Source organism: Myodes glareolus, chromosome 7, assembly GCF_982192425.1.
Source record: "Myodes glareolus chromosome 7, mMyoGla1.1, whole genome shotgun sequence".
NCBI lineage: Eukaryota > Metazoa > Chordata > Mammalia > Rodentia > Cricetidae > Myodes > Myodes glareolus.
Genome location: NC_142032.1, coordinates 71,057,364 through 71,080,929, shown reverse-complemented (window position 1 = coordinate 71,080,929; position 23,566 = coordinate 71,057,364). Strand labels below are relative to the sequence as shown.

The 23,566-nt window shown below is 50.0% G+C and overlaps 2 protein-coding genes across 8 annotated transcripts in view; one reads left to right on the top strand and one right to left on the bottom strand.

Annotated features, from left to right (window-relative positions):
* Positions 1-8,879, bottom strand: part of Ctbp2 (C-terminal binding protein 2) — a 131,444-nt gene extending 122,565 nt beyond the window's left edge. For 2 of the 7 annotated variants that reach the window (XM_087908333.1, XM_087908337.1), the window contains exons 1-2: positions 8,741-8,879; positions 8,221-8,434 (exon numbers count right to left, since the gene is read on the bottom strand). The gene's annotated coding sequence lies outside the window, so the exon portion shown is untranslated. Of the gene's footprint in view, positions 1-40; positions 362-7,775; positions 7,897-8,220; positions 8,476-8,740 lie in introns of those variants that run through there. The other 5 variants (XM_087908336.1, XM_087908339.1, XM_087908335.1 and 2 more) reach the window with 3 other exon arrangements.
* Positions 8,880-9,009: 130 nt separating this feature from the next.
* Positions 9,010-21,924, top strand: LOC148121458 (uncharacterized). The gene is made up of 3 exons (XM_087908341.1): positions 9,010-10,399; positions 12,898-13,022; positions 20,154-21,924. Exon 1 carries the CDS (start codon positions 9,010-9,012, stop codon positions 9,898-9,900), a length of 891 nt encoding a protein of 296 aa, XP_087764467.1. The 3' UTR covers positions 9,901-10,399; positions 12,898-13,022; positions 20,154-21,924.
* The last annotated feature ends 1,642 nt before the right edge of the window (positions 21,925-23,566 follow it).

Genomic DNA, 23,566 nt, shown 5'->3' with positions numbered 1-23,566 from the left:
ATCACCGTGGGCAGAAGTGGGGTCAGGTCCTGCCACGCACCTGGATCAGTAGAGCTGATGGTGGAGGCCCAATTGGGCGTCCTCTCCGCCTCAATGTCTCTCAAAGTCACTCGGCAGCTCCATCCCCGCCAGGGAGGCCAGCTGGTGAGAGGGAAGCCAGCAGGATGAAGGAAGTGGGGGCTGGGAAACAGGGTCCACGTCCATCACCTAAGGACTTCCCTGCTGTTCGAATTAGCAAGTGAAAGGCGTGGGCAAGAGTAGTTTTCCGGGTGTCAGGCGCCCCATACCGGGCGCAAAGACAGGCGGGCCTCCAGGTGCACGCACCGCGGGGACGAGCAGCCACCTGTGTACGATTCGGATCCTGGCATCCCAGAAAGCCAAACCGTGAAGAGGCTCCCTCCCTCTTCCCCTGGGTCCCCAGCCAGACCCCGCCCCCTCCCAGGGGCGGGGCCAGGTGTGGCTGAGGCCTTGCTCTCAGACCCAGCCCCTCTTCAACGCCTGGAAGGTCGCGCGGGACACCGGAAGTCGTCCCGGTGTCCCGCTGGGCACAAGGCAAGAGTCCCGGGTGGCCCGATCCACCTTCCCAACTCTGCGCTGCAGGAACGAGGGGAGAAAGAAAAAAAAAAACACCCCTTCGTGACTTGGAGGACTCGGTAGTTCTTTCTCGCAAATACACAGAAATTACTGTATTTACCCAGTCCGCAGAAGCCTCGTTAAGATTAATGGCTGTAAACTGTTTTTAAGATTAAAAAAAATATTCTTACTTGCAGACACTTATATGCATATGTCCGATGCACTCCATATCACTTTTCCCAAATGACTTTCATCACCATGGTACCCACACGAGCCACCTGCCCCAGCCTCCCCCAAAAGGCAGGCAAGCTATCCAGCCAGCAGCACAGACTGGTAGAACTTCTGGAGAAGGCGGGGGGGGGGGGGGGGGGGGACTTTGAAAATACCTGTCATCCACCACACTCGTCAAGAAAATGAAATGGCATCTTCCTAAGGAATCTTATTAGCCGCGGTCTCCGCCTGGGTCTCCGGTGTTTGGAAACTAGTAGCCAAACTCGGACCCCAGTGGTCACTTAAGTTTTGCCATTGCCGCAGCCCTCCCCGGTCCGGTCCTATCTGGTCTGCCAGCTAAAACAACGGCACCCCCTCTCGTGGAATTAGCTGGGTTCCTGAGTAATACCAGGCCACGTGATCGCCGAGGGCACTGTTGGGCTGGAAGTGGGGGTTGAGGGTTCAGAATGTTAACTTCTTCCCTTTAACCATCCCTGAGACTTGGCTTTAAGAGCTCTCTCGGCCCTGCTCACCTGGCTTTTAGGTGGAACACCAGAGTTTCAGTGTGCGAGGGGCATTACTCCCACCTTTCCTCTGGCCGAGCTGGGCTGGAACTAGCAGTGGAGAAGCACGCTTTGTTTGGACAACCGGGCAGACCACACTAAAGTTCTCCATTGGCAACTAGGGTTCACTTAAAGGGAAGGTGCAGGGACCCTCTCTCCAGCAAATCATTTTCACCTGCTCCTTCTACCCCTCCCAGTACTCTCCTTTGGGCTCTGAGATGAGGCACAGTAAAAACTTCCAGGTTGTACTATGCCCGCTTGCTTCCATAAAGGTTTTGCTAGCCTCCATATTAAGGTGTTTTTTTTAAAACTGTCATAATAGGACCAAGAAGTACAACAAAGTACCCCACTAGGTCATAAGCCAGGTCTCTTAGTTCCTTCCAGACAAACTTCCTAGGATTCCATGACTCCAATAATGAAGTTTTTGTTTGTCCTGAGCTTGGCGAGATAGTTGGAGGCCAAATTTCAAGCATGAGAGGAGCAGAGAGCCACAATGAGGATGAACTTACAAGGCCTGGCGCTGTATCCCACATCCTCTGCGAGGGAGGGACTCCCATAATACACAGAGCCACTGCGGGCGCTCTCCTGGAGCAAAGTCTTTAAACCAGGCAATTTCAGTCGTGACTCAGGATGTTGAAATGCAAGAAGCACACTTCTGCTGACCAGAATCCAGAAAAATAAATAAATAAACAGAATCAACAACATAAACCAGGTGTGGTGGGTGGTGCACTACATGGCACTGACCAGGAATGAATTCAAGTCTAGCCTGTGCTCTACATGAGCCCAGACCCCCAAAAAATAACAGAGGGTAAATAAAGTACATTTCCTTCTGTAGTTTACAAGTAAAAAGGGATTTTTATAAGCAGAATGAATAAAAAGCACCTCCTTCCCTTTTCCAGGGCTTCTCCTGGCCACTGACCAAGGCAAACCTAGCCACCATTCAGGGTTAACATCCCCACCACCACTACCCAGGTTGGGGGGGATGGGGAAGAAAGTTCTATTTATTACTTTAGGACAGAAGTCATAATTCCCTATATAAAACTAACGTGCCCGCTGGCCCCATTAGTCAGAAGCCAGCCGTTTTCTCACAATTTCTATGGCATTCCAGTCCACTCTTAGGAGTCACAGCTAGGCATTTCTAAGCGCCCACTAGAGACCTACCCAGGTATGGACGGAAACTGCCAAGGGGCCTCCGAGTGATGAGGGCGCACTGCTAAACACCAAATAGAAGCAGCCCTGGGAATAGACAATCACCCACACGATTACAGTTTGGATGGAGGCTTTTACGAGGTTACCAGGAATGCCTGTCACCTGAGCCATCGTGGGCCCCACATGGAAGTGGGAGGAGGGAAGGCTTTGAAAATGAAGACCGCAAGAAGTCCTTATAAGAAAGAATAGGAGCTACCAAAGGGTCCTACAGTGACTGTCCCTAAAGGCACAGGGAGGAATTAAAAATAAACACAGCTCCTTCCCGGGACTTCAGTGGCCTCAGTGTCTGGCATATATATTGTTCTCCTAATACCAAATCTGAAAAGGGAGGGGGAAAGAAAAAGTTTGGATTCTTGGAAAAAGCTTCTATTTGCTCTTGTAATCTTTCCTTAAAAAGAATGCAGATTGCTAAGAAGCCAAAGCATGCATTCCCTGGGAGTCCAGTAGGACCACCTTCTAAGAAAAACTCAGGAAGGGAAGCTGGCCAAATTTCCATGCCTGACCAAGGCAGATGAATGCCAGGCTGGTTCCCATCTCGTTCCCTTCTCCCGCAGAAGGCAAAACTGCCCCTTGGCTCCCATTGTCAACATTCCACACATACAATGGCCTGGCTCTCTCACATTGGACATTCTATATTCTTCTGTGAATCCCCCTCTCCACAATGAGCACAGCCCTTCTTTTCACAGGAGAGGTTCTGAATGGCCAAGTGCGACCATAATTTAGGCCTCAACATTAATAATGACATCTAAAAGCAAACTCCAGACTAGGCCCAAACATTCATTTGTGACCATCATTAGCATCACACTGATGGCTTTTGGATACTCTTCATTAAACCATGATCAAAAGAGCCACTGAAAACCTTTAAAAGTGGTTCTGAAGTTTTTGGCGATTATTAAATATAATTTTCTAAATGAGGAGATAGGGCTTAAAAAAAACCTTTCATGACTCTATGACACATATTCCATTAAATCCAGACGGGAATAAAAATTAGCTTCAAAAGATAAGGATGGGGAAAGCCTCAAATTTCCCCTACTTTCCAAGGGGGCTGTAACCTGAAATCGCAGCCAAAGGAAATTAGGACACGCTTACTAGCACATCCACAAGTTACCCACCAAGCATTCCTGCACCCCGAAAACTTTTCACCACAAACTTCCCAAGCATCCCTGAGCTACTAGTTCACAGAATGACTCTTAGTAAGATACCCCAAGATGTCACCAAAAGGTGTCGCCGCTATTAAAGACAAAGGGTCAAACGACACTATTTTTTCCTTTTGGGGAGGAGCGGAGTTTCTAGATGGGGGTTTCTCTGTGAGCCCTGGAACTCACTCTGTGAACCTGGCTGACCTTGAACTCAGGGATCCACCTGCCTCCGTCCGGTACTGGGATTAAAGGCGTGCACGACCACCGCCCAGCTCACTATAAAGTGTGTTATCACCTGGACATGGAAATTTAACTGGGTTGCTCATACCCGGCACGATGGGTAATGTCCCGTCCCAACCACGTGCTGTGTGAGTGCTTATGTTTCCATGTGGCCTGCGTCAGGCACCTGCGACACTTGGCCTACTGCTTTCAGTTGATAGATTATTACCAGTGGGACCCTGACTGAACTCAGACATGACAGACCTATACTGAAGCGACGGTGGTTATAGCAATGCTGTAAACTCTTTAAATTTCTTTTTCCACTCAATAAAAGCACTGAATACGGGGGGGGGGGGGGGAATAACTTTGCCTTCGAAAATGACTCATGATGCCAGGGTTGGTTGTTGGCAAATGACACACACACACAATGCAACAGGAGCCCTCCCTGAAAGGTGTCCTTTTGGATGTCCTTTAAAAAAATCAATAATAAGAATAGGAAAGGCAGGGTGTGGTGGCACAAGCCTTTATTCCCAGGATGTGGGAAGAAAAAACCAGCAGGTCTCTCTGTGAGTTCTAAGCCTGGTCTACAGTGACCTCCATAACAGCCTAACACCCAGGGCTATGTAGAGACCTTGTCTCAAAAAAAAAAAAAAAAGTTAACAAAATAAGCCACCCTGGACTCAATTTTCCTTTACTGCTTTAAAGCTTCCCAATGACATTTTTCTCAATTCAACACGTTGCTGGTTCGGTGGAGCAACGTTTACCGACTGCTTTCTCAGAACATGGAAAAACTGTACGTGCAGGTTTTCACAGTTCTGCTCCTGCGGCCACTTGCTTCACGGATTCAACTTTTCTTTCAAGCACTTTCTAGACGTGCAGGAGTAGAATTTCTGTTTGGAGCTTTTCAAGTCAAGAGTGAAGTTATTGATTATTCCCTGAAAGGGTAACGGATGGAGTAGTTAATAATTATTCCACTAGCAAGTTTTACTATTTCATCTTGTGTACAAGGGCCAGATTAACAATGCCAGGGAAAGCAAACCACTCAGCAGGGACAGGAACAGGTGTGCCTGAGTCTTAAAAGGCCAAAATATTTCATGAAGTATGTCACCGGTGCTGTGTTTTGTTTTGTTTTACAGTGGCAGTGTTTGTTTTTTGGTGTCTAAACTTTTTAACTTTCTTAACTCTGAAGGGACACTCTTGTATTCTACAATTTCTTCACTGAAGTTGACGACTAAATCCCACACAGATTGCAACTCAAGCTTAGCAAGGAAATGCATGTGAGGGACAAAGGTTTTTTTTTTTTAAATCACAGCGAAGAAAAGGTAATTTACCCTGCCCCTCCCCCACAAGAACACCCATTCAAGGGCCAGTTTCAAAGCTCCCAAGTGAAACCGTAAATAACTCACGTGGTAGTGAGCTCCCCTCAGCAGGGCACACTGCACCGCCCTCCACTCCCCCTTATTAACGTGCCATTACAAGGTGTGTGTGGAGGGAGGGTGGATATACGTGGATATACATATTCCTTGACCTTAGGTATCTTCCCCCAAATAAGAAACCAAAACACACCTTGTCAGGTTTGAAACTAGCTCCAAACCTGGCATCTTTTAATTCCCTCTAATGGCTGCTTTCCACAGAGACGTACCCCGGTCCCCAACCCCTGGGGCACAGAAAAACCAATCAGTGTCATAAATCCCCCTAGCTTTCAACCCTCTCTCTTGAACTGGGGCGGGTGGGGGAAGGGCGACCCAACATCAACACTTACACTAAACCCTTCAATGCTCTACAGAAATATGCTGGCTTATTTCCTTTGTTTGGTCATGTTATACTTGATCAAGTGTGAACGATTAAACTGGTTTCATTAAAGGCTAGTACATTCACGGCTAACATTCAACTTCAATGGCGACTATAAGCATATTTTGCAAGAGGGAGGACCTGCTTCTTGCTTGAAACCTACCAGCTCATTAACTTTTCTTTGGGGGGCTATAAAAAGGGCACTGGGGGTTTTTCCAGGAGTGTGTCAGAGCCAGACAAAAGGATATTCAACATTCCAACTTTAAGATACAGTTGCTATTTAGAAAAGTAAAAAGGAAACCTTGTTTTTTCATTAAAGTTGCTGGGGCTGAAAAATGCTGAATTAGAATTTAAAATATTACTTTGTAATTGCTGTTAAGAAGTACTCTTTGAAATCAGGTGATTAGAAAAACAAGATCCTTTTAAAGTCCCATTACTCAAGAAGTAAAAGATGTATTTTGAAAAATGTTTCAAACCAGAACTCTCCGAAGTAGATGGAAACTAGTTCTTTAAGAATCTATCTGAAGGCAAACAGCAGCCCCAGGAGCCGAACGCGAGGTAATTCTAAACTGTCTTTGAACCCAGCACGAGGAGAGAAGGCGGTATCCATCTCCTTCGAAAAGAGGTCCCATAGTTGATGCATCCCGGCAAAGTTAAAAAGCAGAACCACTTTTGTAACCCCCCACCCTAATGCAATGTTCCCTCAAAAAAAAAAAAAATCACCCACCTCAGATAAAAACGCACACATCCCAAAGAATCACAAATAAAGGTGTTGAGCATTTAAAAATTTCAATGTATCGAGTTCTCTTACCTACCCTTCAAGTCACTCACAACCGAGGACTCTCTAAGAAGATCCCCCCCATTTCTGATTAAAAAAAAAAAAGAGGGCAAATATCCAGGAAGATCTGTCTGCCCGAGGTTGGGGAGCCTGGCGTGGCGACGTAGGCCATTGCCAGCAGTCTCCAAGAACGCAGAGATTTCATAAATTATTTCCCCGCTCCCCTACAAAACCCCAAACGTGGGGGTTCCCTGGAGCCAACTGCTGCTTGGACCGCCTCTGGGAAAAGTAGGGGCTGGGGGCTGGGTAGGGGATACCACAAACACGCGCGCACTCGCACCCTTGGTGTCCGCGACCATCGTCGCCATCGGAAAGCAAGCCACCGGAGGGAGTGTGTGCGCGCGAGTGTGTGCCCGCGGTGACCGCGCCAAGCTCTCGGGCCCGCGGCCTCCGAGCCCCTGAGCGCAGCATGGGCTGCAGGCGACCGACCACGCCGCGGGGCCTCCCGCAGGAGCAAGGCCTGGGCGCGCCGGCACTCCCGCGCTGCCTAGCCCCGGTCGCCCGAGGCACTGGGAAGGGCGCGAGGCAGAGAAGAAAGGCTCTTCCCGCGGGTCGGTCCGGCTCCGCGGAGCATAACCGTGAGCAGGAGGCGACCGCGACGGCCCGGCCGTACCCACGCCACGCTGGGTGCCTGGTGCCCAAGGCGCGCCCCAGTCAGCCCCTTCTACAAAAGTTTCTTTTTTGCTTCGCCCCACCCGAAAAGTGCGGCCCGGGCGAGGGCGCCGAGGACAGCCCGCGGAGGGCGAGGAGGAAGTGGTGCCCGCGGGAGCGCGGCCGGGCAGAGGAAATGCCCGCGCCGCCCGCCCCCGCCCTTGCAGCCCGCCCCGGCCCCCCGCCCCGCCGCGACTTTGGCGGGCCGAGCCCCGCGCGCCACTGGCGGCGGCGGCGGCAGATGTGGCCCCGGCTGCCCCAACGAGCCAACAATGCCGGGCCGGCAAAACAAAAGGGATCCGCTTCGCCTCCTTCCCGGCCTCTCACTTACACTCTCGGGGAGCCGCGCGGGATCCCGGGCCGACAGGGGCCGCGCCCCCAGGGGCCCAGAGCCACGCGCGCCCCGACTTGTCCCCGCCGACCCCGGTCTCTCCTCCCCCCACCCCGCCCGCCTCACAGGCACAAGGCCTGCCGCACCCCGGTATGCTCGGACTCCTGGTCCCCAGGGATCCGGCCGTATTGTCCCCGCGGCGCGCTGCGCGCTCGTCCAAGATCGCCAGCGGCCCCCGCGCGCGTACCCACCGGGCTCCAGGAGCAAGCCGGGGGCGCCAAGGAAACCGTCGCCAGACGCCGCCGCCGCTGCCCTCCGGACGCCGCTGCGCTCCGGGTTTTTCTTTCCTTTTTTTTTCCAATCCTGATGGGAAGGAAGGTGACCGCCTACTTCGCATTCATCAACTCTCATCACAACAAAAATCCTAGCGCAAAGGGCGGGCAGCAGGCGCAATCGGTAGCGAGGGTCGGCGGGCTATACCCCCCCCTCAGGCGGGCGTCCACCCCCGAGCGCAGCGTGCGGACACGGGGCCGGGGGCGCTGACCAAAGATGTCCTCGGATGCTGGCCCGGTGTCCTTCGCCCTCCTCCTCCTCCCGGAGTGGCGCAGTGAGGCGCGGGCACGGCGCCCCAGTCAGCGGCCGCAGGTGAGGCGGGGGCGGCAGCAGCCCCAGCCCTCCCTGAGGACCCCCCCCTACCTCGTCCTGGGTCGCCGACGTCCACGGAGAAGGGCGCCCACCCGGGAGGCGGCGGCGGTAGCGGCGGCTCCCGCCCCTCCCACCCCACCCGGCGGCGGCGGTGGTGGTGGTGGTGGCGCTGGCGGTGAGGCCCCCCCTCAGCGCGGCATGGCTCCCAGCTTGGTCTCCCGCTCCTCCGGCCGCCGCTGGCTCCTCTGGTCAGCTCCCGAGCCACCTTAAAATGACACACGCACACAGAGACACACACACAAAAACTTAATCTCTCCAGCTCCGCGCCCCACCCCCTCCCGCCCTCCCCTCCCTTCCTTTCCCTTCCCTTCCCTCCCTTCCTTCCCTTCCCTTCCTCCTCCTCCCGTCGCCGCCGAGCCTCTTCCTACTTCCCCACCCACCCCACCCCCTTCCCCCGCCCACCAGCTCCCAATCACCCCCCCCTCCATCCCGGCCGCGCGTCCTCTCGCCAGCCCCGCGGCCAGGCGGGGGTTGCGCTGGGGGTCCCCGGCCCGCGCCGCGCCGCGCTCACCCCCCAGAGGATGCTGGCTGCAACTTGGATCCGGGGAGGGAAGGTCCTAGAAGCCGAGCGCCTCCCGGCTATTTGCTCTTCTTTATTTGTTTTCTCCTCCCGGGAAGGAGGAGGAAAGCGCAGAGAAAAGGAAAGGGAAGGACGGAAGCGGCGCGGGCCGCTGCTCCGGTGCCCTCTGGCTGCGCAGGAGCGAGGCGGGAGGCGAGGTGAGGGTCCCCGCTCGCTCGCTGGCTTTTTTTTTCAAAGGCGGGGTCTCTCTTTGCAAACCAATGACACAACCCCACATGGTCCGGTCTCGCCCCTACAGATACTTCTCACTACAAATCGGCTCTCTCCAGGGATTAGCGGCTACGCGAAAGTGCACACTGGCGCAGCGGGCAGCAGAGGGGGCCGGGCAAGGCAGACACTCCCCGGCCCAACCCCACGCCACCCTAGAGGCTCTAGGGAGGCGCGGGGGTCCCGAAGCCGGTGCGGTGACTCCACCCGCCCTCGCTTTCCTTCCTCCTCCGCCCCTTCCACGTGGGGCCCGCCACGTGGGGAGACGCGAGCTCCGGCGGGCCTCGCCGCGGTCCCCCGGGTGGCCCCGGCTCGGTAGGGCCCCCACCACGCCCGTGCAGCCGACCTGCCCTCTACTCGGCCCCGAGGCTCCAACTTCCTCCTGGGCCCTGCGCAGGCCACCGGTGCCGTCCCAGGCCCGCGAGGTCAGGCGCGGGCCGGCCACAGGGGGCACTTGCGTTCCCCGATCCCAGATCCGGGAGACCGTGCCGGTTGCGGGTGCGCGCGGAGACCGATCTGTGTGCTGGAACTTGTCGCGGTGTGTTCGCTACGAGAAGCCAAATGTTTTTACACTTTTAAAAATTGTGTCTTTCTGCTGTCTGGATGTCGCTGGGGCTGTTTTGAAAGCTTTGCCTTGGGTCTCTCTGAGGCCTTGGGGCCCGAGGGTCGCTTTGCGCGGTGCCCTTTCTCGAGTCCACAAGTGTCTCGGTGTTCTGCTGTTGGAATCTGGACTCCCAACGACGATGGGGCACTGCGGCCGCGAGAGACTAGACAACATCTGGGCTGGATTCCTTGGCCATGACCCGCGACATCCGAGCGCTGTCCCCGGAAGGGAGCCAGCTCCTTGTGCCCAGGGCCTCCCAAGCTTACTACCCAGACTTTAGGCGCGCGGCTTCTAAGGAACCCTGTGGCGCTGAGCAGAGCCCTTGGGTGCAATTGTTTTTCAATCTTTTGGGGTGCTAGCGATTGGATTGAGATGTTAGGTTGTACGTTCGAGAGGAGGGGGTCTAATGTCACAACTTTGAAGGTCACAGGAACCGCCATTCAGAGAGCCACTTCTAGCGGTGTGGCCTACGAACCGGAGAAATTTATAGCGGACGTGGGCCGCGTGAGGCCTCTGAGTCCTTGAACCCAGCGCTGTGCGTTCTGGAGAGCACTTTTATCTCGGCCTGTTTGCTAAAGTGCACACCCAGATGCCGCCCGCAAGACCGGCAATGTGGAGTTTCTATGATTGTTTTATAGTCCTACTGGTTTTAAAACTAGTTTACAAACCTTTTCTGAATGGCAGCGCTGGAACGGTCCCTTTCAAACATCTTGATTTTACGTGCCCCTAATAGGCCTGGGACTGGTCAGTCACGAAGTAACTCAGCATCTTGATGTTCGGTGAGTGAATTCACAGGTGTGCACCCACCCCTCACCCCTCCCTCTTCCAGGGCTTTGTGTTCTCAAGGATTCCTCTAAAGAGTTCACTGCTTCCCCAGCAGCTTCAATTCAAGGTTGTGGGGCCCAAGACCTGCTTGTAAACTGACCTTGCCGCATACCCCAGGCTCCTGTACCACCAGTTCCTGCTTTATGAGTTGCTTGGTTCTGTAGTAGTGGAAGCTCCTGCTTCTTTGTTTCTCAGATCTTTGCCCTTCGTGGTCTTTTATTCTCACCGAAAAACCGCGGCCAGCTGCCTTTTCCCATTGCTTGTTCAGCTTTCCTCCAGTCTAATTTTGAATTCCATTTTAGAAAAAAAAAATACTATGGTGGACCCAGAGGGCTGGCTGAGTCTGCAAAGGAGCTGCCAAGCCCAAGGATCTGAGTTTGATCCCCAATGCCTAGGAAGAGGAAAGAGTGGAGGAAGTTGTCCTCAGACCCCTGCACATGTATCACAATTCATACAACCATAAGAAAACACTACGCTCTTATGATTTCAGAACTAAAAATTACTCCAAATTTCTGCCTGACAGCCTGCTTTTTAAAAATATGGAACCTAGGCTGGGGGAAGCAGCGCAATGTGCAGAACACTGGACTGGCTTAGATGAGGTCCCAGGTTCGTCCCTTGCTTCTTGGGACAGGCGAATCTGGCAACCACCTAGATGGTGTTGACCCGGGTATTACTTTGGCGCAGGCAATGATGACTCGGTGTGTAAAGTTCTTGCCCCCGAGCCTGACAACCTAGAAAGGACAAACTGACTCCTCCAGGCTGTCCTCTGGTCACCATGCATGTATCATGAATAGCATGCCCACCACACAAAATAAAAAAACAAAAACCCAATGCTGGAGAGATAGCTACGCAGTTAAGAGCACTTGCTGCTCTTCCAGAGGGATCTGATCTCAGTTCCCAGTAACCACATAGGGTGGCTCACAGCCACTCCTAACTCCAGCTCTGAGGGATCTGATGCCCTCTTCTGATCTACAAGGGTGCCCACATGTGTGTGCATACATACACACTCAAGTAAAAAATCTTTAAATGTTAAATTATTTATTAACGTGTTGGTATTTTGGCCTGTGTGTATGTCTGTGTGGGAGGGAGTCAGATCCACTGGAACTTGAGTTACAGACGGTTGTGAGCTGCCATGTAGGCACTGGGAATTGAACCAGGATCCTTTAGAAGAGCAGCCCAATGCTCTTAACCGCTAAGCCATCTCTCTAGCCCCTTTTAAATTTTAAAAATATAAAGAGACTAATAGATACTTCTCTGAGGATGATGTGCGAATGGCCAAGAAGCAGGCTCTCAAAATGTTCAGCCTCAGTCATTGGGGAACTACAAATGAAAACCACAGTAAGATAGCACTAATTATCCACTGGGATGACTGTCATCAGCAGAAGGGGAAATGATGTGAAGAAATGGGAGCCAGCCCGTGTGCAGTGCTGATGGGGGTGTGAATGGTTCCCCACAGTGGGAGTGGCGGCTCCTTAGAAAGTTAACATAGAATTGCTATATGATCCAGCAGTGCATCTCTGACTATATGTCCCCAAAGAACTGAAAGTAGAGGCGTACATGGTTGTAAATATACCCATATTCATAGTAACATTATTCCCAACAAGCAAAAGGTGAAAACAGCACAGTGTCTGTCAGTGACAGATGAATAAATAAAATGTGGACTATTTATTATTCAGCCTTTAAAAACAAATAAAGGGCCACGTGGGATGCTGCATACCTTTAACCACAGCACGTGGCGAGCAGAGTCAGGTGGATCCCAGTGAGTACAAGGCTATCCTGGTCTACATAATGAGTTCCAGGACAGCCAGGAACACATAGTGGGACCCTGTCTCAAACCAGCGAATGAAGGGCTAGGGAGATGGCTCAGTGGATAAGAACATTTGCTGCACAAACGTGAAGACCTGAGTTCAGATCCAAAGCACCCAGATAGAAAGCCAGGCATAGCTGCCTAGCACTAGAGCGGAGTTTAGTGGGGCAAGAGACGAGAGAGTCACTAGGGCTTGATAACCAACTAGTCTAGGAGAGGAAAAAAAATGCCTCCAGTTCAGTCAAAGTGGAGAGTGACCAAGCAGGACACCCTCATCCTCTCCTGGCCTATGCAGTGGCATGGGCATGCCCAGCTGTACACACACACTTACGCATGCACCTCGCTAAAAAGAGGAAATTCTGAATTGTCATAGTATAGACGAACATTGAAAGAAAGGCTTAGCGAAGACAAATAATGTCTAACTCCGTTTACACGTGGTGAGTAAAGAAGCAAAACCAGAAAAAGCAGAGCTGAGGCGACTGGGAACTGAAGGGAGACAGCGTCGGCATTATTCAGCAAGTGAGGCGCTTGCAGCCCTGCAAGACTGGTAGCCTGGGTTGGAGCCCCAGCCCCACATGCACACTGTGGCATGAATGTGCCTGCAATCACACACTGAAAATTACAATTTTTTTTTTTTTTTTACAGGGCAGGAAAGACAAAGGCAGATGTGGTTCACATGTGCGATTCTAGCTGGGGTAGGAGGCTTGCCATGAATTCTAGTCCATCCTGAGTGGCAGAGTGAGACACTGCCGTGAAATGGGAAAAAGAAGGTGAGGAGACAAAGTTAGGTACGGAAGGGTGGCTCCTGAGGCGCAACTTCTGCACACTGGCAAAGTCGTGCTGATGAGAAAGCCAGAGGTGAGTTCTGACAGACTGGAAATAAGAGCTCTGTATGCTTCTATATTTAAGAGGAAGTAACATGAGTTCACAAAGGTTACAGCAAACATATTTTTCCCTCCTAGTATTTATGATCAGGCTAGGCCTGGTGGCTCACAGTTGTAAGTCCAGCGCTTGAGAGATTGGAGCAAGGGATGACTGTAAGTTGGGGACCAGCCTGGCCTTCCAGGCAAGAAAGAACTGGAAAGTAAGATCTTGCCTCCATAGGCAGACTCTCTATTCTCTTTTGCCTAATGGTCTGAGTTAAATCAAGAGTGTTGCTTTTTCTCAGGCCATGTCATTAACCAAGCTTCTGAGGGCTTGTAATGCCCACAGGGCACTGGATATACCGCGGTCTTTAGCACTTTTGCCAAAGACTCTCCATTTCCCTGGCTTCCATCTTTCCTGGTTGACCTCCACCTCCCCTGGTTGGTAGCACGCAGTTCAGACTCCCCCTCCAAAGTTTCTTTCCTTGTTAAAGGGATATCCATTCCCCCTCCTTTTGGGCTCAGGAGAAAGGGTTCTAGCTTTGCATGAAGAGGTCTGGTCTGGTAGAGGCCCATGGCTCCAAGATGAAGGCAGATGTGCCTAGTGCAGGGGTGAGGGTATAGACTCGGTGGAAGCATTGTCCCTGCTGCCGTCACCAACGCCGCTGGTGGTGCCATCTTCTTAACCTGCAGTGCCTATTCTGTTTCTTTCAACCTTGGGTTCCATCTGGCCTCAATGAAAGGGAGTGGGGATGGGACGTTCTCACGGTTTGCCATTAGATCATGCTTTTGCATTCCCTGCTGGTATCCAAGGGAAGGAGGGGCAGTGAGCACTGGGCTAGATTTGTCAACACCTGGCATTAAAGGAGGTGGTGCACACCCATAATCCCACACTCCTCGAGTTGCACAGGCAGGAGGATCAGAAGTTCAAGGTCATCTTCAGCTGCCTAGGGAGTTCAAACCCAGCCTCGGCTACCTAAGATGCTGACAAAAAAATCAAAACAACCAGCTGGGCCGTGGTGGCACATGTCTTTAATCCCAGCACATGGGAGGCAGAGGCAGGTGTATCTCTGTGAGTTTGAGGCTAGCGTGGCCTACAGAGCGAGTTCCAGGACAGATACCAAAGCTACACAGATAAACCCTGTCTGGAAAAAAAAATCAAAACAATCAAAACCAGTCACTTGCTGGTGAGTGTCGGTAACCTCTGTTCTGCGTTGCTACCTACAAGAGAACAAAGTGTAGACGGGGTTGACTCCAGCAGTCAAGAGGCACCAGCAGGCTGATCTCAGTGAGTCAGAGGCAAGTCTAGCCTACATAGTGAGTTCCAGGACAACCAAATCTATGTAGAGAGAGGCCCTGTCTCAAAAACAAAAGTGAACAAAACAAAGTACATCTCTCTTGAAGAGTTAATGAATTTGTTTTCTAACAGATCCTTCACCCAGTTTCATTGTTACCCGGACTCACAGGAAGTTCAAAATTAAATTCAGTGCCTAAGGATGCCAGCCATTCTAGTACTAGTTCCTTCCTCCCTCCCTCCCTCCCTCCCTCCCTCCCTCCCTCCCTCCCTCCCTCGTCCTCGTCCTCCTCTTCCTCCTCCTCCTTCTCCTTCCTTCCTTCCTTCCTTCCTTTCTTTCTTTCTTTCTTTTTCCATTTGTCTGTCTGTCTGTCTTTAATCCTTTCTTTTTTCTTTTCTATTTATTATTATTTTTGGTTTTAGTTTTTCACCTTTACTGTCCTGGAACTCACTCTGTAGACCAGGCTGGCTTTGAAATCAGAGATCTGTCTGCCTCTGCCTCCCAAGTGCCAGAATTACAGGCATGTACCGCCACCACCCGCCTTCTAGTACTATTTTCAAGGAAGCCACATTCCCTTTCTGTACTTGCTGTGGAAGAGGGATGGTTAGTGGTGTTTGAAAAGGCATTGTGAATATACAATTGTAGTATACATTGTAATATACAATCATATTTAGAAAAAAAACTTTTTTTTAGGGGGCAGCACTAAAGCATGTTTCTTAGGCAGCCTGGCCCATGGCTTCCAGGCACTCTTGTGTCTTCTCTTCTTGCTATAGCAGCACCAGGATTACAGACACACACTACCATGTCTGGCTGTTTTTTAAGGCTGCTGGGGATCTGAACTCACGTCTTCATACTTGTGTTTTACCTACTGATCCTTCTCCCCAGTTCCCAGTCGTTTGCAAGCATGACATAGTGCAATGATTTCATCTGTTAGTAGGTCTGACCCCTCAGAGGCACTTGGGATATTGCTTGGATGGGTGGGTGGGAGGGAGGGTTGATGGATGTGTGGGTATGGGAAAAGGCAGAGGGATAGACAGATGAGTGGATGGATGGATGGATGATGCATGGGTAGAAGGGTAGAGGAGCGGGGTGGATAGATGGGTAAGTGGATGGATGGATGAATGGGCTGGCTGGCTGGCTGGGTAGATGGATGTTTGGAAAGATAGATTGGGTAAAAGGGTATATCACTCATTGAATGTGAGATCCAAGCCAGGTGGTGGTAGCTCATGCCTTTAATCCCAGCACTTGAGAGGCAGAGGCAAGTGAATCTCTTTGAGTTCAAGGCCAGCCTGGTTTACAGAGCGAGTTCCAGGACTAACTTCTTAGCTACTGAGAAACCCTGTCTCGAAAAATCAAAAAGAAAAAAAAAAACAAAACCCTTTGAGATCCAAGTTATTAAAAAATCATATATGGAAGGAGATCCAAGTTATTCAACATATACAATGTAAATTGTTTGTAAGTAAAAACAAACACGCAGGCCAGGTGTGGCGATGGTGCATGTCTTTAATCCCAGAACTCAGGAGGCGGAGGCTGGTGGATCTCTGTGAGTTCAAGACCAGCATGTTCTACAGAGTGAGTTCCAGGACAGCTAAGACTACATAGAGAAACCCTGTCCCAAAAAACCAAAACCAAACAAACATAAAAAAACCAACCACGCCAACCAGATCCAAAGACATGAATGAATCTGTAGTGTAACTTGCAGAAAAATAAATACTGCTATATAACACAGCACATTGACAGGCCTGCCAGCTCTGTCGAACTCATTTATTTATTTATTTATTTATTTATTTATTTATTTATTTATTTATTATTTGTCAGGGGGAGGAGTAGAGGAAAGGTTTCTCTGTGCAGCCCCGGTTGCCCTGGAACTCACTGTAGACCAGGCTAGCCTCAGACTCAGAGATCTGCCTGCCTTTGCCTCAGACTGGAGTCTTGGAGCAAACCTCCAAGTAAGCTGATGATAGTCTTCCCTCACTGAAGCCTCAAGGGAAAGGCTCAATCGCCACAAGAGAAGTCAAGGCATGCAACAAGGCTCACACAGGAGGTTTTTTGGAAGAGGAGAGAGAAGGGGTGCTCTTAGTGACTGCAGCTGAGGATGTATCCTGTCAGGATCTTAAGGGCAGGCCAGTACAGATGCCTGCATGCATACTAACATGTGAGACCTAGTAATGCATGCTTCCGAAGATCCCCATTTGATTCTGTTGTTGCCAGGACCGGGTCTCAGGTAGTCTAAGCCAACCTTGAACTTGATGGGTGGCTGAGGATGAACTCTGAATTCTTTTTTTTCTTTTTTTTTTAAATATTTATTCATTTATTATGCATACAATATCTGCCTACATGTGTGCCTGCAGGCCAGAGAGGGCACCAGATCTCACTACAGATGGTTGTGAGCCACCATATGGTTGCTGGGAATTGAACTCAGGACCTTTGGAAGAGCAGGCAATGCTCTTAACCACTAAGCCATCTCTCCAGCCCCCATGAACTCTGAATTCTGATCCTCCTGCCTCTACCACCCCCTAGTGCTGGGATTATAGGCATAAACCACCATAACCAGTTTATGCAGTGCTGGGGCTAGGACTCGGGCTTTCATGCATGATTGGTCAAGCAGTCTAACAACTGAGCTACATTCCTAACCCCTAAATTTTTTTGTTATTTTTAAAGATTTATTTGTACAGTGTTTTGCCTGAATGTCTACCTGTATACCATGTATATGACTGGTTTCCATGGGGGCCAGAAAAAGGTGCTGGATCCCTAGGAGGTGTTAGCCACCTTGTGAGTGCTGGGAATTGAACCTGGGTCCTATTGGAAGGCCAGCCAGTGCTCTTAACTGCAGAGCCATTTCTCCAGCTCCCTTAAATTCTTTTTCTTTCTTTCTTTTCTTTTTCTTCCCATTTATTTACTTATTTATTTATTTATTGTTTTTGTTTTTGTTTTGTTTGTTTTTGTTGAGACAGGCTTTCTCTGTGTTACAGTCCTGGCTGTCCTGCAACTTTCTTTGTAGTCAAACTCACTGGGATCCGCCTGCCTCTGCCTCCCAAGTGCTGGGATTAAAGGCGTGTGCCACCACCACCTGGCACCCCTAAAATTCTCAGTGCATTTGAAGAAGAATTATTCATATCTACTTTCTGAGTACTGGGATGACAGGCCTGTGCCATCATGTCTGGTTTAGAGTGTGAAGTATTTTGCCTAAGACCCCTCAGTCACAGAGGGTAGACCTGGTATGGACAGAAGTCCTTAACCCTTTCAAGTTCTTGCACTACAGCAGAATTGAGAAGTGAGTTTAAATACTAGATAAAGTAGACTTTTGAATGCCTTTCTCAGTGTCCCATAGAGACAAAGTTTCTCTGTGTAATAGCTCTGGCTGTCCTGAAACTCGCTCTGTAGACCAGGCTGGCCTTGAACTCACAGAGATCCACCTGCCTCAGTCTCCACTGTGCTAGGATTAAAGGTGTGAGCCACCACTGCCCAGCAGCCTTGTGCCTTCTTTCTTACTTTACTTTGCAAGGTGTAGGTGGCTCTGGTTCTGAGCCAAGAGTTCAGGGATGGAGTTGCTCTTCTCCAGGCCCCATAGAAAGTACTGCCTGGGTAACAGGAAAAGTGCACAGTCAGCAGTCTGAAGGCTTAGTCCCCTGTTCTTCTCTTCATCTTGCTTGTCGGCGTTTTGTCTGTTTGTACGCTTGCACACTACATGCATGTCTGGTGCCTATGTCTACAGGTGTATATGCACACTGTGTAAATAAATGCTCGGTGCCTGTGGAGGTCAAAAGATGGTGTCAGGTCCTCTAGAACTGGAGTTACAGATGTTTGTAAATTACCCTGTGGCTGGAACCTTGGTCTTCTGTGAAAGCAACAAGTGCTCCTAACCACTGAGTCTTCTCTTTAGCCTCATCTTTTTTTTTTTTTTAAAAAAAGATTTATTTATTTATTATGTATACCACATTATTTCCATGTGTGCCTGTAGGCCAGAAGAGGGCACCAGATCTCATTATAAATGGCTGTGAGGCACCATGTGGTTGCTGGGAATTGAACTCAGGACCTCTGGAAGAGCAGCCAGTGCCCATCTCTCCAGCCCCTGCTTTTTTTCGTTTTTTTGTTTTGTTTTTTTGTTTTTTTGAGACAGGGTTTCTTTGTAGCTTTGGAGCCTGTCCTGTAACTAGCTCTTGTAGACCAGGCTGGCCTCAAACTCACAAAGATCCGCCTGCCTCTGTTTCCTGAGTGCTGGGATTAAAGGCATGTGCCATCACTGCCCGGCGGCCTCATCATTTTAAAAAACATTTCTTACTAGGCTAACCTGAATTTCTGATTCTTTTGCCTCCACATCCCAAAAGCAGGGATTACAACAAGTATGCTACTAAGTATGCCTTGGTGCATGCTAACTATGCATTCTGTCCACTGAGCTACATCCCCAGTCCCCCGACAATTCATTTCAAATTTCCTATGAGTGGTTTCTTGGTGTAAAGAAAGACATTATAAGATAAATGTAGCATTTGGACAGACGTGTAGTGAATAAGGCAGCAGAAGCCGAGCCCATGCTAAATATCAGCTGCTTGTCAGGTCTGTGAGCACGGATGTCAGAGGGGGCGGGCAGGAAAGTTGAGCCCCCATGTTCACACAGAAGTGAGACTTTAGGGAAAACCCTTGCACAGTAATTGAGTACTGTGAGCTGGGCATGGTGTTCCACGCCTTTCATCCCAGCACTTGGGAGGCAGAGGTAAGTGGGTCTCAGTAAATTTGAGGTCAGCCGGGTCTACATAGTGAGTTCCAAGACAGCCACGACTATATAAAGAGACCCTATCTCAATAATAATAATAATAATAATTTGAATGCTGTGTAATTTAGGTTCCAGGTGATTCTCAGGTATCGCCTACAAGTCCCAATGTCAGTCTGGGGTCTCCTTAGCTAGGAAGCAACATCCACTTCTCCAAATCCATTCCTACTGCGGAGGAACAGTGTACAAACTAGGCTTCAGCTGGTAATGCCACCTTTCACTGCATGTGTGAAACATCAGCATGGTGTGGGGTGCACGGTGCTTAGAGCAAGCTCCCCTGGGCTCTGCCTAAGCTGTAGCCTATGTAAGTGCATGGAGCCCCATTCTTAGAAATACCCTGTATTTGCTTTAATGTTCTGCAACTACTATCTTGAAATTCTTAGTCCGGCTGTGGTAATTCCCCCACATGGGAGGCAGAACACAGGCACATAAATGTGAGGCTAACCTAGACTACATGGCAAATAGAAGGATGACCGGGGCCACTTAGGGGGAGCCTGTCTCAATATTTCCCTCCTAGACAAAAATTAGTAATAGTTACTGAGAAGAGTCTTGTCTTTTCTTTTGCTGTTGACTCTGTAACTCTGCGGATGCTGCTCCCCTCCGTAATTGTCTGACCTACCTGTGATCTGTGCAGCAGGTGCAGTGAACAGCTGGGCGGAAGCCCAACTCCCTTCACACCTCAGCAGATACCTGTAGCAGCGGGTAGCCCCACATTCTACGTCTGGCTTTATCCACCTCCAGCACCAGATGATGCCACCCACTCACCCCTCTGTCTTGAAGCACAGGGAAGTAATGGATAGGAGGGAAGCCCGTGAGCAAAGGTGGGGGGCTGGGGGGGGGGCTCTCGCCCTTTAGAGAGATGGTTCTGGAATGTGTTCTGTGCACTTCTCGGAACTCTCGGCGTAGTCTAGCCCTAGGGTCCTTGTGCTTATTCCTGGGTAACGAATTAGCAAAACCCTGTGCTTAAATCAACAGATCTTTATTATCTCCCGGTTCCCGAAGCAAGATACACTGTCGGAGGTCTCTAAGGCTCTCCTTTTGAAAGCCCAGGGAAGATCTTTCTTTCCTCTGCCCGTCGGCCCCGTCGTGCCCTTGTGGCTTGTGGACAAACTGTTCCAGTACCTGCCTGTGTCACGTGACCACTTACCTGGGTTTGTGTTTGCGTCTTGTTTTTCTCTCCTTAGATGATCACCAGTTCCAGCTTGAGGGTCTCTACTAATTCAGAAATACCTCACCTGATCTTGGTTACTGCTGCCAAGACTCTCTTTCCAAATATGGTCCCCCTTCACAGGGACCAGCAGAACCCGACCCTCACCGCATTCTGCTCACCAGAGATGAAAAATGGAAATTACTTAAAATAAAAATGGTTACCTTAAATGGACAATATTGACACTACTGTATCACTCTAAACAAAGCTAGGCTTCTTGAGGGAGATCCTAAGCCTGTGTTGACACAGCCTTTGGTAAATGAGCTGAGAATTTAACTTTTGATACAGGCCACAATCCCAACTGGGCTTTTCCCACAGAGATGTTTATAAATAGCCTCAGGTGTTAATTATTAATACATATAAAACATTTATTAAACACTTTATTTATGCCAGGCGCCTGTGCCAGGCCCTGGCAAAGCCAACAGGAATCCGGCACAGACTTAGCCCCTGAGGAACTCCTGGTCCATTAGGCAAGGGCAGTAACTCACAAGTGTACCCAGGAGCACTTATTAACACCTGCTGTATGCATAACACAACCTGGTTTTGAGGCCCTTGCTCTCGTCCCATCTGTAATCTGATTGGGCTGCCCGAGGCAGAGTACATAAACACAGGAGCCATTGCTGACCGCTTCCATGGGGGCACTCAGACGGCAAACTGAGATCTTTTCCTGACTCACCCAGTTTTCTTCTGACCACGTGGTTCATGGCTCTCTGTGGGCCTCCCTCTCTTTCTCTGTAAGGATGAGCTAATGATGAGACTCAGTGGGAGAAAGCATTTGCTCTGCAAGCCCGGTGGCCTGAGACCAATCCCCAGAACCCACGTAGACGTGGGAGGAGAGAACTGATTCCACGAAGTGGTCTCTAACTGTCACGTGTGAACTTCACGTGTGCCGCCTCCCACAGCACGCATATGTAGACACCATAATAATAAATAAATACATTTAAATCGAGCAAATGAAATGAGAGGATGGAGGGATTGGAAATGGAGTTCAGGGGGACGGGTGCTTGCTCAGAGTGCAAGGTCTCGGGTTCAGTACCTGGTATAGAAACAGAAGCTGGTGTAGAGGCGCATGCCTGCAATCCAAGCACCTGGGAGGTAGAGACACGATGACTGGCTACGGAGTGGGTTTGAAGCAAACCTGGGATACATGAAATCCAAGATTCAAAAAGAAAACTAGTCCTTTTCTTTTCTTTCTGTTTGTTTGTTTTCAAGACAGGGTCTCATGTAACTGTGGCTGTTCTGGAACTCGTTACATAGACCAGGATAGCCTTGAACTCACAGAAATCCTTCTGCCGCTGCCTCCCAAGTGCTGGGATCAAAGGTGTGCACTACTATGCCCAGCTGAAAACTGTTCCCATTTTGCAGATGCAGGAACTACGGCTTAATCAAACATGGTGGCACAGGCCTGTAATTCTAGCTCTAGAGAGAGAGGTAGGAGGATTATTACAAGTTTGAGGAGCCCAACCTGGTCTACACAGCAAGTTCTAGGCCAGTTAGGGCCACATAACCAGATCTTGTCTCAAAAAAACAAACTGAACCAAATGAACAAAGGAAGGAAGGCGTCAGGTGGTGGTGGTGCAGGCCTTTAATCCCAGCACTCGGGAGGCAGAGGCAGGTGGATCTCTGTGAGTTCGAGGTCAGCCTGATCTACAAGAGCTAGTTCCAGGACAGGTAGGGCTGTTACACATAGTAACACTGTCTTGAAAAAACAAAAAAAAAACAAAATGCAAACAAAAACAAGCCCACAACAGTGCCATATGTGTACAGTGCCCTTAGATGTCCGAAGAGGGTGTCAGAATCCCTGGCACTTGAGTCATAGATGTTGTGAGCGGCTATGTGGGAGCTGACAGCTGAGCTCATGTCTTCTGCAAGAGCAGCACGTGCTCTTCACCGCCACGTCATCTCCTTTTCCCCATCTCCCAGCATCCCTGGCTCTACCTTTTGTCCCTTTGCCTTTGTTTTTCCTTCTGGTTTTTCCAGACAGGGTTTCTCTGGAGCTTTGGAGCCTGTCCTGGAACTAGCTCTTGTAGACCAGGCTGGCCTCGAACTCACGGAGATCTACCTGCCTCTGCCTCCCGAGTGCTGGGATTAAAGGCGTGCGCCACCACCACCACCTGCCCAACTGTCCCTTTGCCTTTTGTATGAATAAAAATACATCCTTTTGTATAAATGAAAACACAACACTTGGCCTTTTAACTTCTTCACCTGTTCTCAAGGTTCATTCCTCTGGTTGCAGGATTCTGAATCCCTTCCCTCGGGCATCCTTTTGACACTACCTACAGGCCTTTCTGGAGTCCTGAAAAGTCTTTTCTTGCCCTCGGGCCCTAGAAGTGAACATCGCCGCAGGCTACCTTGTGGTGATTTTTTTCCTCTTCAGAGTATTCCATTTGGGGTTTGTCTTTGTATCCTATTGGGGTCCTTCGTGACACCCAATTCCTCACACATGGTATATATTTTGTAAGAATTTCCATAATACAGTTCATATGCTTTTTCATAATAAATTTGGACTGAACCAGGTACATAGTAGGTCTGCTGATAACAAGCCATTGAGGGGAGGTCCTCCTCAAGCCCATTGCTAAATACCAAGAGACTGCTTGGTTTTAAAAATCTTGGGGATTAGTCAGCAGTGGTGGCACGAGCCTTTTATCCCAACACTTGGGCTGCAGAGACGCGCAGATCACCGAGTTCAAGGCCAGCCTGGTCCACAGAGTGAGTTCCAGAAGAACACTCAGGGCTATATACAGACAAACCCTGTCTTGAAAAACAAACAAAAACCCAGCTCCCATAAGTTGTCTTCTGACTTCCACACACGCACTGTGGCATGTCTGCCCCTCCAAATGCATTAAAAACAAACAAGCAAAACCAAGAGGGGCTGGAGAAATGTTCAGCGGTTGAGAGCGCTGTCTGCTCTTCCAGAGAACCTGGGTTCAATATCCAGCACCCACATGACAGCTCATGCCTGCCTGTAACTCCAGTTTCAGGGGACCTAACACTCATGGCAAAAACACCGATACACATAAAAATAAAATATTAAAAAAAAAAAAGAATCACTCACGAGGACTCTCAACCTCGCCAATCCTGTCACTCCTGAAGTGTCATCAGGGAAGGCCTGGTGGTTCCATTTAGAGAGAGGCTCGCTGACTTGACTGAAGAGAAGGTTGAAGCAGCTCTCTGTGAATGG

What these genes read in the sequence shown, in the direction of transcription:
- LOC148121458 (XM_087908341.1), top strand. Translation starts at nt 9,010, where the DNA reads ATGACACAACCCCACATGGTCCGGTCTCGCCCCTACAGATACTTCTCA.